At 47.6% G+C, this 16481-nt stretch overlaps 3 protein-coding genes across 14 annotated transcripts; 2 read left to right on the top strand and 1 right to left on the bottom strand.

Moving 5' to 3' along the window:
• Positions 1-3: 3 nt before the first annotated feature.
• LOC116710736 (E3 ubiquitin-protein ligase RNF182) lies at positions 4-5037 on the bottom strand. 12 transcript variants are annotated; one of them, XM_032549935.1, is made up of 7 exons: positions 4505-5025; positions 3576-3714; positions 3298-3451; positions 3128-3213; positions 2395-2524; positions 2101-2330; positions 4-1294 (listed from the first exon to the last, which is right to left on the bottom strand). In XM_032549935.1, exons 2-7 carry the CDS (start codon positions 3684-3686, stop codon positions 1118-1120), a joined length of 888 nt encoding a protein of 295 aa, XP_032405826.1. In that variant the 5' UTR covers positions 3687-3714; positions 4505-5025; the 3' UTR covers positions 4-1117. The 12 variants fall into 12 exon arrangements, with proteins under 12 accessions (XP_032405826.1, XP_032405825.1, XP_032405824.1 ...); XM_032549934.1 differs by having other exon boundaries at positions 2101-2327; positions 3128-3216; positions 4505-5023; XM_032549933.1 differs by having other exon boundaries at positions 3128-3216; positions 4505-5023.
• Positions 5038-5948: 911 nt separating this feature from the next.
• On the top strand, positions 5949-8699 carry snrpb (small nuclear ribonucleoprotein polypeptides B and B1). Its single transcript, XM_032550069.1, has 7 exons — positions 5949-6089; positions 7151-7302; positions 7746-7857; positions 7929-8081; positions 8153-8282; positions 8366-8497; positions 8580-8699. Exons 1-7 carry the CDS (start codon positions 6087-6089, stop codon positions 8618-8620), a joined length of 723 nt encoding a protein of 240 aa, XP_032405960.1. The 5' UTR covers positions 5949-6086; the 3' UTR covers positions 8621-8699.
• A 1078-nt stretch (positions 8700-9777) lies between these two features.
• On the top strand, positions 9778-15502 carry ctsa (cathepsin A). The gene is given in 17 exon segments (XM_032550068.1): positions 9778-9841; positions 10794-10954; positions 11023-11083; positions 11085-11135; positions 11209-11259; positions 11333-11419; positions 11529-11648; positions 11650-11685; positions 11761-11904; positions 11906-11938; positions 13298-13389; positions 13471-13549; positions 13629-13777; positions 13848-13923; positions 14600-14689; positions 15042-15143; positions 15215-15502. Coding segments are annotated over 16 exon segments (1416 nt in total). The 5' UTR covers positions 9778-9841; the 3' UTR covers positions 15299-15502.
• Positions 15503-16481: the final 979 nt, after the last annotated feature.

A 16481-nucleotide genomic window follows, 5' to 3' on the forward strand; every position in this document is an offset into this window, starting at 1 on the left:
TGGTTTTGTCTCCATTACATTTATTAGTTTCTACAAAAGTCGGCAGTCCGCATGCGACACGGACAGGAAGTGACACGAGGTCCAAATCGCCACATGATTAACACACGATTAACACACGATTAATAAGTGATCAAGTCAAACGTTGGCACTTTGACAGGAAATTAAACCAATTAACTGCAGAGCTTCCTTCTTCCATACAGTTAGCTTAGCTTAGCACAAACACTGGAAGCGGCAGCAGAGTCAGAGACAACAGAACTGAATTTAGCATTATGTTAGGAGAAAACAGAAATTACCTAACTTTGTTTCTTATCTTTGTCCATGGCTAACAATTTCCACTTTTCATGCTAAGCTAGGCTAATACCTTCCCTTCCCGTCATTTTGCTAAGCTAAGCTAGCACTTTCACATTGCTTCCAGTTTAAATACTGCGCTAGCGTAACACTTTCAATTAGTCATTTTGCGAAGATGGAAAAACACTTAATTCCTAGTTTTTATGCAAAGCTATGGTAATACTTTACCTTAATTTAAAGTATTTATGCTAAGCTAGGCTAACCCTTTCTCTGTCTTTTCAGTCTTTTTGCTAAATTCAACAAACACATTCTCTCTGTTTACTATTCTTTTGCTAAGCTATGCTAATGCTTTCCTGTTTTACTGTCCTTATGCTAACTCAGTCCTAACCCATAGCACTTACCAACATTTCTTGTGTTTGCGCTACATTAGCCTAACATCCATTTTCACCAGTCTATATGCTAGGCTAGGCTAGCATGTTTCCAATGTTTTGGATTATTTTGTTAAACTGGGAATATTCCTGGCGGTTACTGGCTGATGGGCTGTCAGAAGGTTCACTGACGAACAGAATTACATATTTACATACAGATTGTTACACAGCATGTCATTAGCAACATGCTAACAGGAGTTTCCAGCCTGTCCCTCTCTGGCTGTGAGGATGAAACTTCTGGTCCGTCTCTGTTTTGGCCAAGAAAGTGATGCTGGTGCTCAAAAGAGGAGGGGCCTTTACCGCCTCCGCCAATCAGGAATCAGCTGAGTGTTCAGGTCTGGAGGTTCTGTGGCTTCGCCGCTCTGGTGTCCTTGTTGCCATGGCAGCGGCCTTCTTCGTCGTCATGGCAGCCTGCGCGCAGCGATCGCCTCCCTCACCTCGTGACAGATGCACTGGCAGAATCCGTAGAGAACGAGCAGCAGCAGCGTGGACGGCACCAGGCTGACGAGAACCACGCCCAGCAGCAGCTGGCCCATCATCAGCAGGTAGATCCCCAGCGGCAGCGAGCTGAAGTACACCTGGGGTCAGGGGTCACACACCTGAGTACGCTCACCCGGGGTTAGGGGTCGTGGGGCATCATGCGAACATTTCGCGTTACTTTTAACGCAGACACAACGTGTAAATTATTCTACGTTTACACCTCAAAATGTTTTGAGTACTTTCATCGTAACCGTCAGCTTTATTTATAAAACTCTTTAACTGCAGCCACAGCTGAACATCAGTAATAAAAATAAGATGAGCCTTCAGTAATTAACTCAAAACTCAATGAAACGACGCAGTTAAACAGATAAAATCAATACCAATAAAGATTAAGCAACTTAAATCTTTATACTTTGTTTTCATATGTAGACATCTCACAATAATCAATAGGTCAATTAAGTGCATGATAAACTAAAACAAGCTCAATAATTAACATTTGCATAATTTATTGTTTTTGTTTTTCTACCAAAGTCTGAAGTTTTTGAGTCCAGAGACTTCATAATTCATTTTATTTGTTGTTTCTGTTGTTCTAAAATGTTCATTAGAATTGAAAGTTTATTGATCTTTGAGAATGATTTCTTGTGTTATTATGGCATTTCTATTATATTACTGGAAATGATCTCAAAACAACAATATTATTGTTTATCACGATAACTTCTACAGGTTTTTATCTGAAATGCAAAATGTTTTCTACAGAATGTTTTGTTCAAATTACTTTTATTTTTATATCTGTAAACAATTAATCAATTACTAAATGAATTGACAATTATTTTAATAATTGATTAATTATTTTACTGGAGCTACTAACTTGTTAGTGATGGTGCTAGCTTTGTGTGTCACTGACCATACACAGCGCCCCCAGCAGGCAGCGTGGAAAGCTGCGGGACGTCCAGGCGCGACACTTCTGCGAGGGAAAGCTGCAGGGCAGCGAGTCCAGGCTGGGCGGCCGGTACAGACCGACCACATTGATCATGCTGACCGAGTCCGAGGACGGGGAGTCGTCCGGCAGCTCCATGATGGTGATCACCAGGCAGTCCGAGGACCGGAGGGACGTGTCCGTCCCTCTGGCTGCTGCTGCAGAGCGGAGAGTCAGACCAGAGACACAGAGACAAAGAAAGACAGACAGAGACAGACTGACCTTTCAGAGCAGTGGGAGTCAACACCACCTCTGAACCGCCGCCATCTTTAACTTCTGATCCCTCCTGCTGGGCTCTGTCCTGACAGGACAGAACCGCCATGATGTGCCGGTCGTCTTCCATCAGCCACACCTGGAGACACGGAACACGGAGACAGAGTCCCAACGTGGACCGGAGTGATGGACAGTCCACCACCTCCTGCTTCAAACCTGATATTATGAACCCGTCTCACCTCCTCACAAACCCGTCTCACCTCCTCACAAACCCGTCTCACTTCCTCACAAACCCGTCTCACTTCCTCACAAACCCGTCTCACCTCCTCACAAACCCGTCTCACCTCCTCACAAACCCGTCTGACCTCCTCACAAACCCGTCTGACCTCCTCACAAACCCGTCTCACCTCCTCACAAACCTGTCTCACCTTTTCACAAACCCGTCTCACCTCCTCACAAACCCGTCTCACCTTTTCACAAACCCGTCTCACCTCCTCACAAACCCGTCTCACCTCCTCACAAACCCGTCTCACCTCCTCACAAACCCGTCTCACCTCCTCACAAACCTGTCTCACCTTTTCACAAACCCGTCTCACCTCCTCACAAACCCGTCTCACCTTTTCACAAACCTGTCTCACCTTTTCACAAACCCGTCTCACCTCCTCACAAACCTGTCTCACCTCCTCACAAACCTGTCTCACCTCTTCAAACCCATCTCACCTCTTCACACACCCCGTCTCACCTCTTCAGAAACCCGTCTCACCTCCTCATCAGGGACGTAGGTCTCGTGGCGGCAGAATGGGCAGCTGATGACGGTCGGTGAAGAGTCTCCTGAAAGCCAGGTTGAAAGCTCAGAGAGCAGGTCTTTAATGGAGCGTCAGCAGTAGCAGCACACCTGGCAGGTGAACTCACCCATGTCCACCATCTTCTTGAGACACTTGGCGCAGACCCGGTGCAGGCAGCCCAGCAGCTTGGGTTTCCGGCTCCGAGTGTTGTATCGGTTGTAGCAGATCTTACACTCCAGTTCCTCCACGGTGTAGACCAGAGACTGAGCCCAGGTCTGAACCTGAACACAACACAGAACAGGCTGTGGGTACCTGAACGCACCACGACGGCTATAGGACGTTCCTCCTGGTCCACAAGACCTACCGAGACAAGCTCCAGAAGCAAAGGATGATGGGAAATCTCACCTTGCCTTCAATCTCCTGGCCAAGCTCCGCCTCCATCAGCTGGTTCATCTTACTGGTCATTGTTTGAGGTTGAGGCCAGCTGAGCTGATCAGTCAGAGTGCGGATGTTCATCCGTCCAACCAGGAGGCCAGACGTCCATCTAGGGAGAGACATGTGAGACAGAGACATGTGAGACAGAGACATGTCTCTCATGGCCCGAGCCGCCCCGCCTCCAGGTGAGTTCAACAGGAGGACAAGTTCAGAGACACGCCTATAATCTACCTCTGGGGTACCACGGGGCATCCGGTGGGACCCCACAAGTAACCCTGCAGGTTGAGGAAGATTCACTGTTCAACTGGAATCTGCCACACACTGGAGAAACAACTGGATCAGAACCAGAACTGACATCTAACAGAACCAGATCGGACCAGAGCCAACACAAGTTCACCATCTGAGGCCAAGAGAATATCAACAGTGACTTTCAGCAGAGCTGATCCAGTGATGAGTTCTGAAAGCTGACTGACCCAGAACCATCTGACCCAGAACCATCTGATCCAAGACTTTAAATTAGAATCAAGTCATCTTGATCTAGAGGTTCTGAAGAAAAGGTTGAATTACCTTATAAAACCTGTGGTTCTGATCTGTTGGTTCTGATCTGATGGTTCTGATCTGTTGGTTCTGATCAGTTTACCAAGGGTATATTAATAAGAGCTGAAAATATGATTATCGATCATTATGTCCAGCAGGTGTGCAACAGAACTTCTGGGATAAATGGGATGGACCTGGCAGCTCAAATTAGACCCTAACCAAATAGATTCTAATCGAAAATGGATCAGAACCAGCGGTTCGATGACAGAACCTTCATTTACAGTCTCCAGCTGATCTCTGATCCAGTTCTCCTCTCAGGGGATGCAGCAGCAGCAGCAGCAGCAGCAGCAGGAGCTCCTCACCTGCTGGCCTGTGGAGATGCTGAAGGTCTCAGTCTCAGGGGGTTCTGGACTCCGCTGGTTCCGGTTGGTCTGCTGGTTCTGGTCTCAGTTGCTCCGATGGTTCTGGTTGCTGCAGGCTTCCGGTGGTTGCAGCAACATGTTGGCCTTCAGCATCAACAGTTCCTGTGGTCCTGAAGGTTGAAGGGGATCCAGCGGTTTTGGGTCTGACGGAACCGGTTCCGCTGGCTGCAGCTGTGGCCTCGCGCTCAGCAACAGTGTGTCCTGATTAATGTCCCCGCGACACACCGCTATATGTGACGTCACTGCGGATTTCGGCCGCGGTCAGCCAGGACAGCAGACAGCCGGCGGTCCCGGTGTCGGTGCCAGCGGTTCGGTTTGTCTAGGGGTTCTGGTTCTGTTGTCAATAGCGGCTGGTACCGTGTTCGTCGGAGCAGCTCGCGGTGACTCACCATCCCTCCGACTCACTGCGGCGCGCGACCAGCAGCGGGAACCCGGTCACCATGACAACCGCTCAGAAGCGGGAGGGCGGAAAGAGCCGACCAACCATTCTGTGGGATCCAGAACCGAACCCGGTTCAGATCGTTCCAGTTCGTACAGGCACATTCAGATCAGGTTCTAGTACAGCTGTGACACGAGGGGACCAGAACCGAACCGAACCCGAGCCCATAGGACAGCTAGTTTTCAGAGGAAACAGGTCATGGGGGAACAAAAACTTTTTCTCAGCAGTGGCGCCCCAATGGGGCCCCCTCTGCAAAAAAAATTAATCATGTTAATTTTTTAAAATCAAGACATAAATGTACACAATACACAAAATACATGTATATAATAACCAATGTATCTATCTGTCTGTCTGTCTGTCTGTCTTTCTGTCTGTATGTATGTGTGTATGTATATGTATATGTGTATATACTATATATATATATATATATATATATAGTTCCCTAAATATTTTATATTAAAAATTCTGGGAAAATTATCCAGGATGGATAAACTTTCTTCCATGGGTTGTTAATATTAGTGGAAGATTATGTAAATGAAAATGCAGGTACAGTTTAATACATCAGAATTTTTCTTTTAATGAGACCTGTTTGTCAAACTAATGAAAACTTTTAAAGATAACTTTCAACCTGGTATTTGACATCAATAAGAACATTAAGCCCATATTTTATATATCAGAAAGGATTTTGTATCAGCCTGATGTAATACTCTTTTGCCACACACACTGGCTTAAAAACACCAGTGTGTGTGGAAATAATCTATATATTTCGTTTCATTTCACAATGGTGAAAGACAAGAATGAATGTTTCGGTGTTATCCTAATTCATTAAAATGCAGCTGTACCTTTAATGTCGTTCTGTTGTGAAAATTTAATGGAAATATTCCATGAGAAACTGAAATGGAAGGATTTTATTTATTCTTTGCCCTGTAGGAACTTTTGATCTGTCCGTGTTTCCAGTCGGGAGCTCCGGGTTGTTACACTACTTCCTGTCCTTTGTAATAAAGGCCCGGCTGCTCAGCGGGTCAGTTTTTGGTATTAGGTTCGGTGAATCCGGGTCGAATCGGAGCCATCAGAACCGCAAACATGGTGAGTGTTCCCGAACTGGGTCTTTGAGGCCCGGTCCTTCTCAGACTGATGAGAATTGCTATTTTTTTTAACGCGATGATTTGAATATGGCGGCTGTTTGAGGAGACGTTGGCGGGACGTTGCAGGAGAGGTCCAAATGGATCCGAACCGGTTCAGTACAACGGGAAACTAGTCCATTACATCAATATCTGAACCCATTGGCCTGGTCCTGATTAACGGGTCATAGCTTGGCTATATGTGGTCCACTTCGGTTGGGTCTCACAGAATGTGACTCTAATAAGCAGAACAAACCGAACCCGATCCATATCAAGGCCGATAAAGCTCGGTTCTGGAGTGTAGAGACCGAACTGGGTCAGATGCCAGAGTCTGTGAAACGAATAATAGAACCAGAATCCGGGCCGCGATTCTGTGTTTACTCTCAGTTTTGGACTTTCAGGTAAGCTCAGGTAACCTGCTGGGCAGTACTCGCTCTGGTACCAGAACCGGCCGGGCTCACCGGAACCGGTCAGATCTACAGTGGTTCCAGTTCCACTCCACAGCAAATGTTCTGGTTCTGCAGGATTTGATTCAGCGCCGAGAACATCATGGAAGGTTTAATCCAGAACCGGGTCGGTAAACTCACCGGACCGGAGAAACCCGGGTTCAGAGAGGGAGACGATCAGACCAGGGTTCTGGTTTATGTTGTCCTCCTGGTTCTGGTTCAGAAATGTTTTTGTTGATTTAACACTTAAAGATCCATAATAGAACCGGATCCCGGATGGAACCAGAATAAATTTTCAGAAAGTGAGTCATGATAACAGTTTTAAGGTAAACTAAGGAAGTTCTTCTCAGGTTCTGCTTCCTTCTTCTTCTGTGGATCAATTTTAGTAGATGAAAACATGGCTGTCTCCCGATGTTCTGATCTTTAAACGGACCTTAGTTCAGAGTTCTGCCGGTTAGATCGGATCAGGAAACGGGAAAACCTTTTCCATCTCCAGAAACCCTGATGCAGGTAACTGGGTCAGAACCTGGTATGATGTGGCGATGATGTCATGCTGCTGCTTGTCTCCGATTGGCTGCAGACGGTGGGGAAGAGCAGCAAGATGCTGCAGCACATCGACTTCAGGATGAGGTGCATCCTGCAGGACGGCCGCATCTTCATCGGAACCTTCAAGGCCTTCGACAAACACATGAACCTCATCCTGTGCGACTGCGACGAGTTCCGCAAGATCAAGTAGGTCCAAGGCCCGGGCCTGTTTTTCTTTTGCAGCATTAAACTATATGATCTCTTCTGATCTGCTTTATGAAAGCATTGTTTTCAGAGTTTCAGTTCAAATTACAGAACTCGTCTCTTTTCCCACCGACTTCCTGATCAAATGACTTTAGATCCAAATCTTTCAGAAGTTTCAATAATTTGGGGTGCAGCTATCTTCAGTTTTTATTTTCCTAAATTTTGAGTTTAATAAGATTCCTTCATGTGTTTTTGCGTAGATATAAAAACATTTTAGTGATAAACACAGGAAAACAGTTTTTGTTTCCAGCAGATAAAACATTTTGATAGTCGACAATCGGAGCCAGTAGGAAATAAGCTCTGATTGGCTGGGAGGTGGCGGTTGTTTCCATAACGTCTTGTAACGTCTCCATTTGGGTGACCTTTGACCCTGTTCTCTCCTGCAGGCCAAAGAACTCGAAGCAGCCGGAGCGTGAGGAGAAGCGGGTTCTGGGTCTGGTTCTGCTGCGGGGGGAGAACCTGGTTTCCATGACGGTGGAAGGCCCGCCCCCCAAAGATGTGAGTGCGTCCTGCTGAGCGCCGCTGTGCGGTGGTGACCTCTGACCTCTGACCTGTGATCTCTTCCTCAGACTGGGATCGCCCGGGTTCCCCTGGCGGGTGTGGCGGGCGGGCCGGGTGTGGGCCGCGCCGCGGGTCGGGGTGTCCCGGCCGGGGCGCCAATGCCTCAGGCACCGGCCGGACTGGCGGGGCCGGTCCGAGGAGTGGGCGGGCCTTCCCAGCAGGTAACCATGGTGATGTGGGTGGGGTGGGTCCAGCGGCGGGTTCCGGTTCTGACGAGTTCTGTGTGTTCCAGGTGATGACGCCGCAGGGCAGAGGCACAGTTGCCGCGGCAGCAGCAGGCGCCAGCATTGCCGGCGCCCCGACGCAGTACCCCCCCGGGCGGGGAGCCCCGCCCCCCATGGCCCGAGCCGCGCCCCCTCCAGGTGAGTCCAGCTCCGGTGTTTGATGGCTGTAGATCGCTCCCTGGTTTCTCATTGGCTCAAGTTCTCTGGCTCCGCTCCCACAGGTATGATGGGCCCGCCCCCCGGCATGCGGCCCCCCATGGGCCCCCCGATGGGAATGCCACCCGGTCCGGGCCGCGGTGCCCCAATGGGAATGCCGCCTCCCGGCATGAGGCCGCCGCCCCCTGGGATGAGAGGTCAGCTGGCCGGCCAATTACATCACACCTTCCTTGCTTTAGCCAATCACTGACCTTAACCTGATCATGTGACCTCTTCTAGGACCGCCCCCTCCAGGAATGAGGCCGCCGCCCAGGCCATGAAGAAGCTCCACCCCCTCAGACACCTGTTGTATAGATGTTTTTTGTTACTTTTTAATAAAGTTTTCTCAGTTTGAATTTCTCTGGTTTGTTTGAACTGTTTCCATGGTAACAAGGAACATCACGTGAGGCGGCTTCACAGAACTGATTTTAAATTCCTGGAAAACTCGATGGAGAGAAAACCTCTGGAAGTTTCATAGAACTGAATGGGTTCATAAGACTGACATAACACCCGTCATAAACATGAAGAAATCTTCAAGGATGTTTACTGCTGTCATGAAGTGTCGTTTGGTTATCGACACTTTTAAGGCAAAGTTCTATTAAAATTTGCCTTAAAAGTGTCATTATTTACCGAATGACACTTTTGTAAACATTCATGCATTGTCCTACAGCATTACACACAAACATTTTTAAGAGGATTTTGTGAATTAAACATTTTTAAATGTTGAACTAATATGACGACTCTGGTGTCATTAATAATCAAACTTCCACAAAGGTGTAACTGAAGAAATCTAAACCCGGTTCAATTGGATCATAAAACATTTATTTCCTTCAACAGTCTACACCTGAGCTGCTGAAATTAAGCAAGTTTTGAAATAACACAAAAAGAAGAATGGGATTAATAAACCAGAGAAATAATTCAGCGAATATGAGAGGTTTATATGAAACTGCTGCAGCTCACTCAGTGTCCATGAGGGGGCGCTGTCTGTCCAGAGTCTTTTTTTAAATTAGAAATATAATAAAATAACAGTTCTTTCTGATTTTGTTATTGATATCATAGATTCAGAACATTGTTCCGTCTTAAACCGAAATCAGAATCAATCTTCCTTTAGTAAAATCACTTCCGCCCAGAAGGGGGCGGTAGTGAGCCAGTGCCAGAACAGGTGCATCACAGATTCAGAGTAATTAATTAAATTCCCATTGTCGTTACTAGAACTTTATGTGTAGTTTTTACTTCCTTTACTGGAGTTAAACATAATTTATTTTGTATCGAATGAGCTGATTGTTCTAAATAAAACATTTGTTGTGGAGGAAAGTTGTGTTTATAAATGAAAAACCTTTGTTTATGAAAACTCGACCCAGTTGATGAACCAGAACCAGGAAGTCCTCCGCTGAACACGTGACTGTAACCATAAGACCAGAGTCACATGACCGGCTGTAGTCAGTCACATGACCTGCAGTGATCAGAGCGACTGCAGCACGCGGACAGGTGGACTCTGAAAGGTGAGTTTTTGTAATGCTGGGGTTCTGGTTCCGGCTGGACCCAGCTGGTTTTAGCTGGTCTAACCTGTCCTGGACGAACCCTCTCATTCTGGTTCGATTTTGACCCGGTTCTGGTCCGGACTGGGGTTGTTTCCTCTTGGTGAACTCTGTTTCTTTCGGTTTGAATCTGGATCCTGACGGTTCTGTTTGGGTTCTGACTGTCCCCTTTGTAAAGGAACTTTTATCTGGTTCCGATTAAAGTTAGGCGTTTTTGTCTTGGAGTTTAATAAAGTTTACTCCCTGCTGAAGTGGATCAGAACTTAAACAATGGGTCATTCTGGAACGACCCTGTTGGAGGCAGCTGACTGAAACCGACAGAACTTCCTGTTAAGGCCCGGTTCTGCTGCAGAGCCCCCTGGTGGTCTGTTTGGGGTCCGCAGCTTATTGATGATGGGATGGATCTGGATTGGACCGGATCTGGGTTGTCCTACAGTGAAACCTGCTCACTAAGTTCTGCAAGTGGTCCAGAACAGAAGGTCCAGATTGGTTGTGATCATAAATCTGGAGGAGTTCTGTTGCTGTTTTATCAACATGATGAAGATCTGGACCTGGTTCTGGAGCATCAGGTCCAGTTTTTCTTCACGTGTGTTAAAGTGTGATTACAGTCTTTGGTTCTGATCCGTTTACCAAGGCTAGGTTAACAACATGTAAAATGGTTCTGGTAATCTAAGGGAACCCGTCCTCCTCCTTCCGACCGGAGCAGCAGGTCCAGTTAGAGCCGGACCCGCCTGAGTCCAGCCGGTCCAATCAGGGAACGCGATGTTCTCTAAAGGCTCTGATTGGATGAAAAAAAACAAACAGGAAATATCAAATGCATCAATCAGAGGAGGAACTGCCTGACAGGTGTAAGGGATGTCACTTCCTGTCCAGGGCTCAGGTGTAGTAAATGATGTCACTTCCTGTCCCGCCTCAGATGCAGGTGTTCCTGTGGTTCCTCCTGACGTTCCTGCTGGGCGCCGGCGCCGCTCCCTCTGCAGATGAGGTCAGCTTCCTTCCTGGGCTCCAGAAGCAGCCGAGCTTCAGGCAGTACTCTGGATACCTGAACGTGGCTGATGGAAAACACCTTCACTACTGGTCAGTACCTGAGTTCCTGCACCTCACCTGGCTGCTGCTGCCTCACCTGAACAGGTTCTGATTCTCAGGTTTGTGGAGTCTCAGAGCAAGCCGTCGTCCGACCCGGTGGTTCTGTGGCTGAACGGCGGTCCCGGGCTGCAGCTCATTGGACGGACTGCTCACCGAGCATGGACCCTTCCTGGTAGCTAACCCCTGACTCCGCCCATGTTACCTGTATGACATCAGTGCGCACTCTTTGATTTCCTCTCCTTCAGATCCAGGACGATGGAGTGACGCTGCAGTACAACCCGTACTCCTGGAACAAGGTAGGCCATGTGACTGGGGGGTGTGGTCACTTGCCGAGTCCTGAAAGCTGATTGGCTCATTGCTCACCTGCAGATTGCGAACATGTTGTACCTGGAGTCTCCAGTGGGTGTCGGCTTCTCGTACTCTGACGATAAGAATTACAAAACCAATGACACTGAGGTGAGTGATGAGCTTCCAACGCTGCTTCTGATTGGTTCACGGCTGCCTGTGGACCTGAGACTCGGCCTCTGATTGGTTCTCCGGTGTATGAGACGTTCTGTGTCTGCAGGTGTCCATGAACAACTACCTGGCTCTGAAGGAGTTCTTCCGGCTGTTTCCAGAGTACAGCAGCAACGAGCTCTACCTGACCGGAGAAAGTTACGGTGGGATCTACATCCCGACGCTCGCCTGAGCGAGTCATGGAGGACTCCAGCCTGAACCTGCAGGTTCTGCTCAGCTTCTGACCCGTTCAGGTGACCTCACCCAGCCTCTGTGTGATGTCCTGTTGACCTGTGTTGCAGGGTGTTGCTGTGGGCAACGGGATGTCGAGCTACGAGCTGAATGATAACTCTCTGGTTTACTTCGCCTACTACCACGGCCTGCTGGGCAGCCAGCTGTGGGCGGAGCTTCAGATGTACTGCTGCAGCGGCGGGAAGTGCGACTTCCTACAACAACCAGAACCCCAACTGCACTGAAAAGGTGAGTCTGAGCCGGGTCCGACGGGGGGGCGGGGATGACAACAACAGAGTCTGGTTTGGCTATCGACTATTGCTGATTTCATAGGGCAATTATTAATAAAACTAATAATTTAGAGCAAAATGACCAAGTTGGTTATCGACTGATCATCAGGAAAATAACAGCTAAACAGGGTCAGTCTCAGTTATTGTCCAGTAGAGCCAGGCCTGATGAGATCTGACATCCTTCACTGGTGTCTCATATGGATATGGATGCTGGAAGACCTGGGTTTGTATTGGAGCTTTGGAAATGAGGATAATTAAATTTGCTTTAAATTAAGATGAGAGTAAATTAATTAGCTATATTTAGTATTTAGTTTATGTTCCAATAACTATTCAATAACCTTTTAGACCAGAGGTGCCCAAAGTGGGTCCTGGAGGGCCGGCATCCTGCACGTTTTAGTTCCCTGGTGGTAGCAACGACCTTTTCTGCATGTCAATGTTATTCTCAAGCCTCTAATGAGCCATAATTTGATCCAGGTGTGTTAGACTAGGGAGAACTAAAACATGCAGGATGCCGGCCCTCCAGGACCCACTTTGGGCTCCCCTGTTTTAGACAATTGATTCTTAGTCTATTCACCAGCCACAATAGTGATGGATCCTAAGTTGGGATTTTGGGATTCCAAGATGGCAGCTTAAGCTTGTTTTTTATTAAACAGTCTCAAGTCCAAACACCTTAAATAAAATATTAGTTGCTAAAGCCATAAATTTAGTTTAGCGATTGTCTAACTCATTAGAACACAGGACATCTTGGCCTGCTGCAGGACGGTTTCATGTAGCTGTTAGTGGCAAGAGAAGGAAGGAAGGAAGGAAGGAAGGAAAAAGACTTGAAGCAGACAAGTTTGTGTTACTGAAGTGATTAAACCAGTCATTGGATTTTGAACAGTTGAATCCCTGTAAGCTACAGTTTGCTAAGCCGTCGTTGGAGCAACTTCTACTTGCTCCAACGACGGCTCCATTTGGAACAGTTGGGCATCAACGATGGAAAAACACATTGAAATACACAACATAACAATATTCAAATTATTTATCCGATGCTGTTTTATCTGAGTGATCCATGAAAATCAGGGAATGAATGAGGGAAACTTGGTTGCTGGTCAAAAGGTATTTTCCTCTATTAAAGGCTGGTGGAGGGAACCAGGGAATCAGAATTGTGCTGTTGTGAAAAAGTCGGATCACATTTGCCTGCTGTGTGGAATCTATCATTTAAAGCTTCCTTCTACAGAATTATGAATGTCAGGTTCAAGGCTGTTGGATGAACAGATGGTTCTTCCACCAGCCTCCTGTACGCCAGGTATTCAGTCCAGGTGTTCTCTCTCTACAGTTGTCAGACGTCCAGACGATCCTTTACAGTTCAGGGCTCAACATTTACAACCTGTACGCTCCGTGTGCGGGTGGAGTCCCTCACAGATTCAGGTAAGCTGTAACCTGGTTGACCTCACCTGCAGCAGGTGAGTTCTGGATGGTCAGCCTGGCTGACGCTTTCTGGGTTCTCAGTGTGGACCATGGGCAGCTGGTGGTCAGAGATATGGGGAACATCTTCATCAACCATCAGGAGACTCGCCAGTGGAACCAGGTGTGTGAACACACCTGCTGCCTAATTAAGATGGACTCACCTGTTCTCAGCTTCTCGCCTGCTGCTCCTCTGACTGCAGAAGCTGATGAGTCTGGCCGCGGTGCACCTGTCCGTCCGCCTGGATCCGCCCTGCACCAACTCCACGCCGTCCAGCCTCTACCTGAACAACGCGTACGTCAAGAAAGCTCTGCACATCAGTCCCGACGCTCTGGACTGGGCCATCTGCAGGTAACCGTCTCACCTGTCCCGTCTGGGGGGGCGTCAGCATATCTCTGACCTGTCTTGTCTGGTGTTGTAGTTCTGAGGTGAACCTGATGTACGGCCGGCTCTACATGGACGTCAGGAAGCAGTACCTAAAGCTGCTCTCAGCTCTGGTCAGTGACTTCGCCGCAGCCTCTGTAACTTCCTGTCTGAGCAGGAAGTTGCACGCAGTGAGGGATTCTGATTGGTGATCAGTGATGGTATAGTTACTTTGAAAAAGTAACTTTAATCGGATTCCTGATTACTCCTTGAAAAAGTAACTTAGTTAGATTACTGATTACTTGATTTTTTTTTTTTTTTTTTTTTAACCCCTCCAGCGGGTCTTTTGTGGGCTCTAGTGTCCCTTATATGACAGCAGGCTGACAGGAAACGGGGAAGACATGCGGCAAATGTCGTCGGGTCCGGGAGTTGAACCCGCGACGGCCGCGTCGAGGACTCAAGGCCTCCAAATACCGGTCGCGCTAACCGCTACGCCACCACGGCACGCCCCGATTACTTGATTTTTAAAGTAACTAAGTTACATTAAAAGTAACTTTTTTAGTTCCTTTCGGCAGTTTCTGGCAGTAACCCTCTGCCACATTACATTCAGCTTTGCCAATACTTAATTGCAAGTTATTTCATAATGGTAACATCATGAAATGACTTATAACGTTGAACTGTATGGGAGATAGTTTAATAGTTAGTTTTTGTGTGGTCCACTATTGTGGATTTTAGAACCCCAGTCACTGTTGGTGGGTGCAGGTGTGATCCAGGTTTGGTTCCAGGTGTTCTGTGATGTGCTCTCTGCAGAAGTACCGGGTCCTAGTTTACAACGGAGACGTGGACATGGCCTGCAACTTCATGGGTGACGAGTGGTTTGTGGAGTCTCTACAGCAGCAGGTAACTATCACCTGACCAGGCTAATAAGAACATTTTACAGGATCTGGGAACTTTGTAGCTAAAATGTTGACTACAAGACCCGTGCCTGGAAACTGCTGGTGTTCTTGGATGTTAACTGGGAAAAGGTTTGATGTTTAAATGGCACCGCCAAGACACCTCAACTCAGCCTGGCGGTCAGGTAGCCTGGTCTGGAGCAGGCTACCTTATGTGCTACTGTTTTTGTGAAACCGAAGGATGCTTAATTAAGCCAGAATATTCGGGACATCCGGCTTAACCTGCTGTCCTGGTTTTATGAAACAGCCTTCAGAGGTCCTCAGGTGTGTTTACCTGTGTGTGTTTACCTGTGTGTTAGGTGGAGGTCCAGCGGCGTCCCTGGGTCTATGATGGTCTGGATGGTCATCAGATCGGAGGCTTCGTTAAAGAGTTTGACAACATAGCCTTCCTCACAGTGAAGGTACGTCATCATCATCATCATCACTGAGGTCATGGTTCTCGTTGCTGATTGGCTGGTTTGTGGTCCCGCAGGGCTCTGGTCACATGGTTCCAACAGATAAACCTGTCGCCGCCTTCACCATGTTCACCAGGTTCATCAAGAAGCAGCCGTACTGACCTGAGGCTCGTTTGGACCTGCTCAGCTGCCGTACTCTCAGGGTGTTTTTCTGTTTTATATCACTGTCAAAATGGGTCTCTTGTAAAAATTATTAATCAAATGTTCTCTTTGTGTTGGCTCCATATCTCCATGGAAACGAGCACCGCTTGTTGATTTTCTGACGGTTTGAAGGGAAACTAAAATAAACTCCGATTTGAACCAAATCCTGGCTTCTGTTTCTATTTCTTTACGGCGTCCCAGCAGAACCAACCAGAACCGGTCCCTGCAGCTCGGTGGGTTACTCATCAACCCTCTGAGCCTTTTCTCATTCACCAGTTACCCGCAGGTAACAGAACCTACCTGCAGACAACACCTGAAGCCCTCAGTTTGAAGCTCCACCTCCCAGAAGATGAAGAGGTGGAGCAGCCAGCCGGACCAGAACTGGGCCTGGAGGTTAAATCAGTCAGTCAGTAATCAGTCAGCGGCAGTCAGGGCGGCGCCGGCAGCTCCGTTTGGGTCGGAGCTCCATGTTCTGTCACAGCAGAGGGAGCAGCCAGCAGGGGAAGGCTTGTTGACTGTAAACTTGTTGCTGCTCAGCCTGCCAGTCAGCGCTCAGGGAGAACAGGAGGCAGAGCTTCGACCTTCAGAACCAGAGAGGACTGGCTGCTTGACCCGGTCCGGCCCATCAGGCAGCGACTCACCTGAACAGGTAAGAAGGTTCTGCTGCTTCATCAGATCAGAACCAGAGCAACGGGTTCCTTCATCAGGTCCATTTGGTTCTGGATGGTTCTGTTCAAACCGGCTTTATGTGAAGCTTCAGTTAACATCCTGTACTCTGAGTAGTACTAAAGTACTCTGGTAAGAGCTGCTGTACTATGATTATTAGAACTAAAGTAATTTGACTACTACCAATGTACTTTGCTTACAACTATGGTACTGATTAGAACTATTGTGCTTTGACTAGGCCTAAAGTAATTAGTACTAATGTACTCTGAATAGAGCTTTAGTTCTCTGATTAGAACTAAAGTAATTTGATTACTACTACAGTACTCTGATTACATCAGACTAATCCTGTTAACTGGCTCACCTGGAACTCACCTGAGTGAATCTGCTGTGAGTTCACCTGTAATCAGTCTGTTCTCTCTGATTAAACCGAGGCTCATTAACCTCACAGTGAAGAACTGCTCCTGTTCCAACAACACC

Source organism: Xiphophorus hellerii, chromosome 20 (genome assembly GCF_003331165.1).
Source record: "Xiphophorus hellerii strain 12219 chromosome 20, Xiphophorus_hellerii-4.1, whole genome shotgun sequence".
In the NCBI taxonomy this organism is placed as follows: domain Eukaryota; kingdom Metazoa; phylum Chordata; class Actinopteri; order Cyprinodontiformes; family Poeciliidae; genus Xiphophorus; species Xiphophorus hellerii.

What these genes read in the sequence shown, in the direction of transcription:
- LOC116710736 (XM_032549930.1), bottom strand. Translation starts at nt 3,686, where the DNA reads ATGAACATCCGCACTCTGACTGATCAGCTCAGCTGGCCTCAACCTCAA. An exon ending in GCCAGGAGATTGAAGGCAAG is followed by an intron (nt 3,452 to 3,575) that starts GTGAGATTTCCC and finishes TGTTGTGTTCAG; the next exon opens with GTTCAGACCTGGGCTCAGTC. An exon ending in CAAGAAGATGGTGGACATGG is followed by an intron (nt 3,217 to 3,297) that starts GTGAGTTCACCT and finishes CCTGGCTTTCAG; the next exon opens with GAGACTCTTCACCGACCGTC.
- snrpb (XM_032550069.1), top strand. An exon ending in AAGGCCCGCCCCCCAAAGAT is followed by an intron (nt 7,858 to 7,928) that starts GTGAGTGCGTCC and finishes TCTCTTCCTCAG; the next exon opens with ACTGGGATCGCCCGGGTTCC. An exon ending in GCCGCCCCCTGGGATGAGAG is followed by an intron (nt 8,498 to 8,579) that starts GTCAGCTGGCCG and finishes GACCTCTTCTAG; the next exon opens with GACCGCCCCCTCCAGGAATG.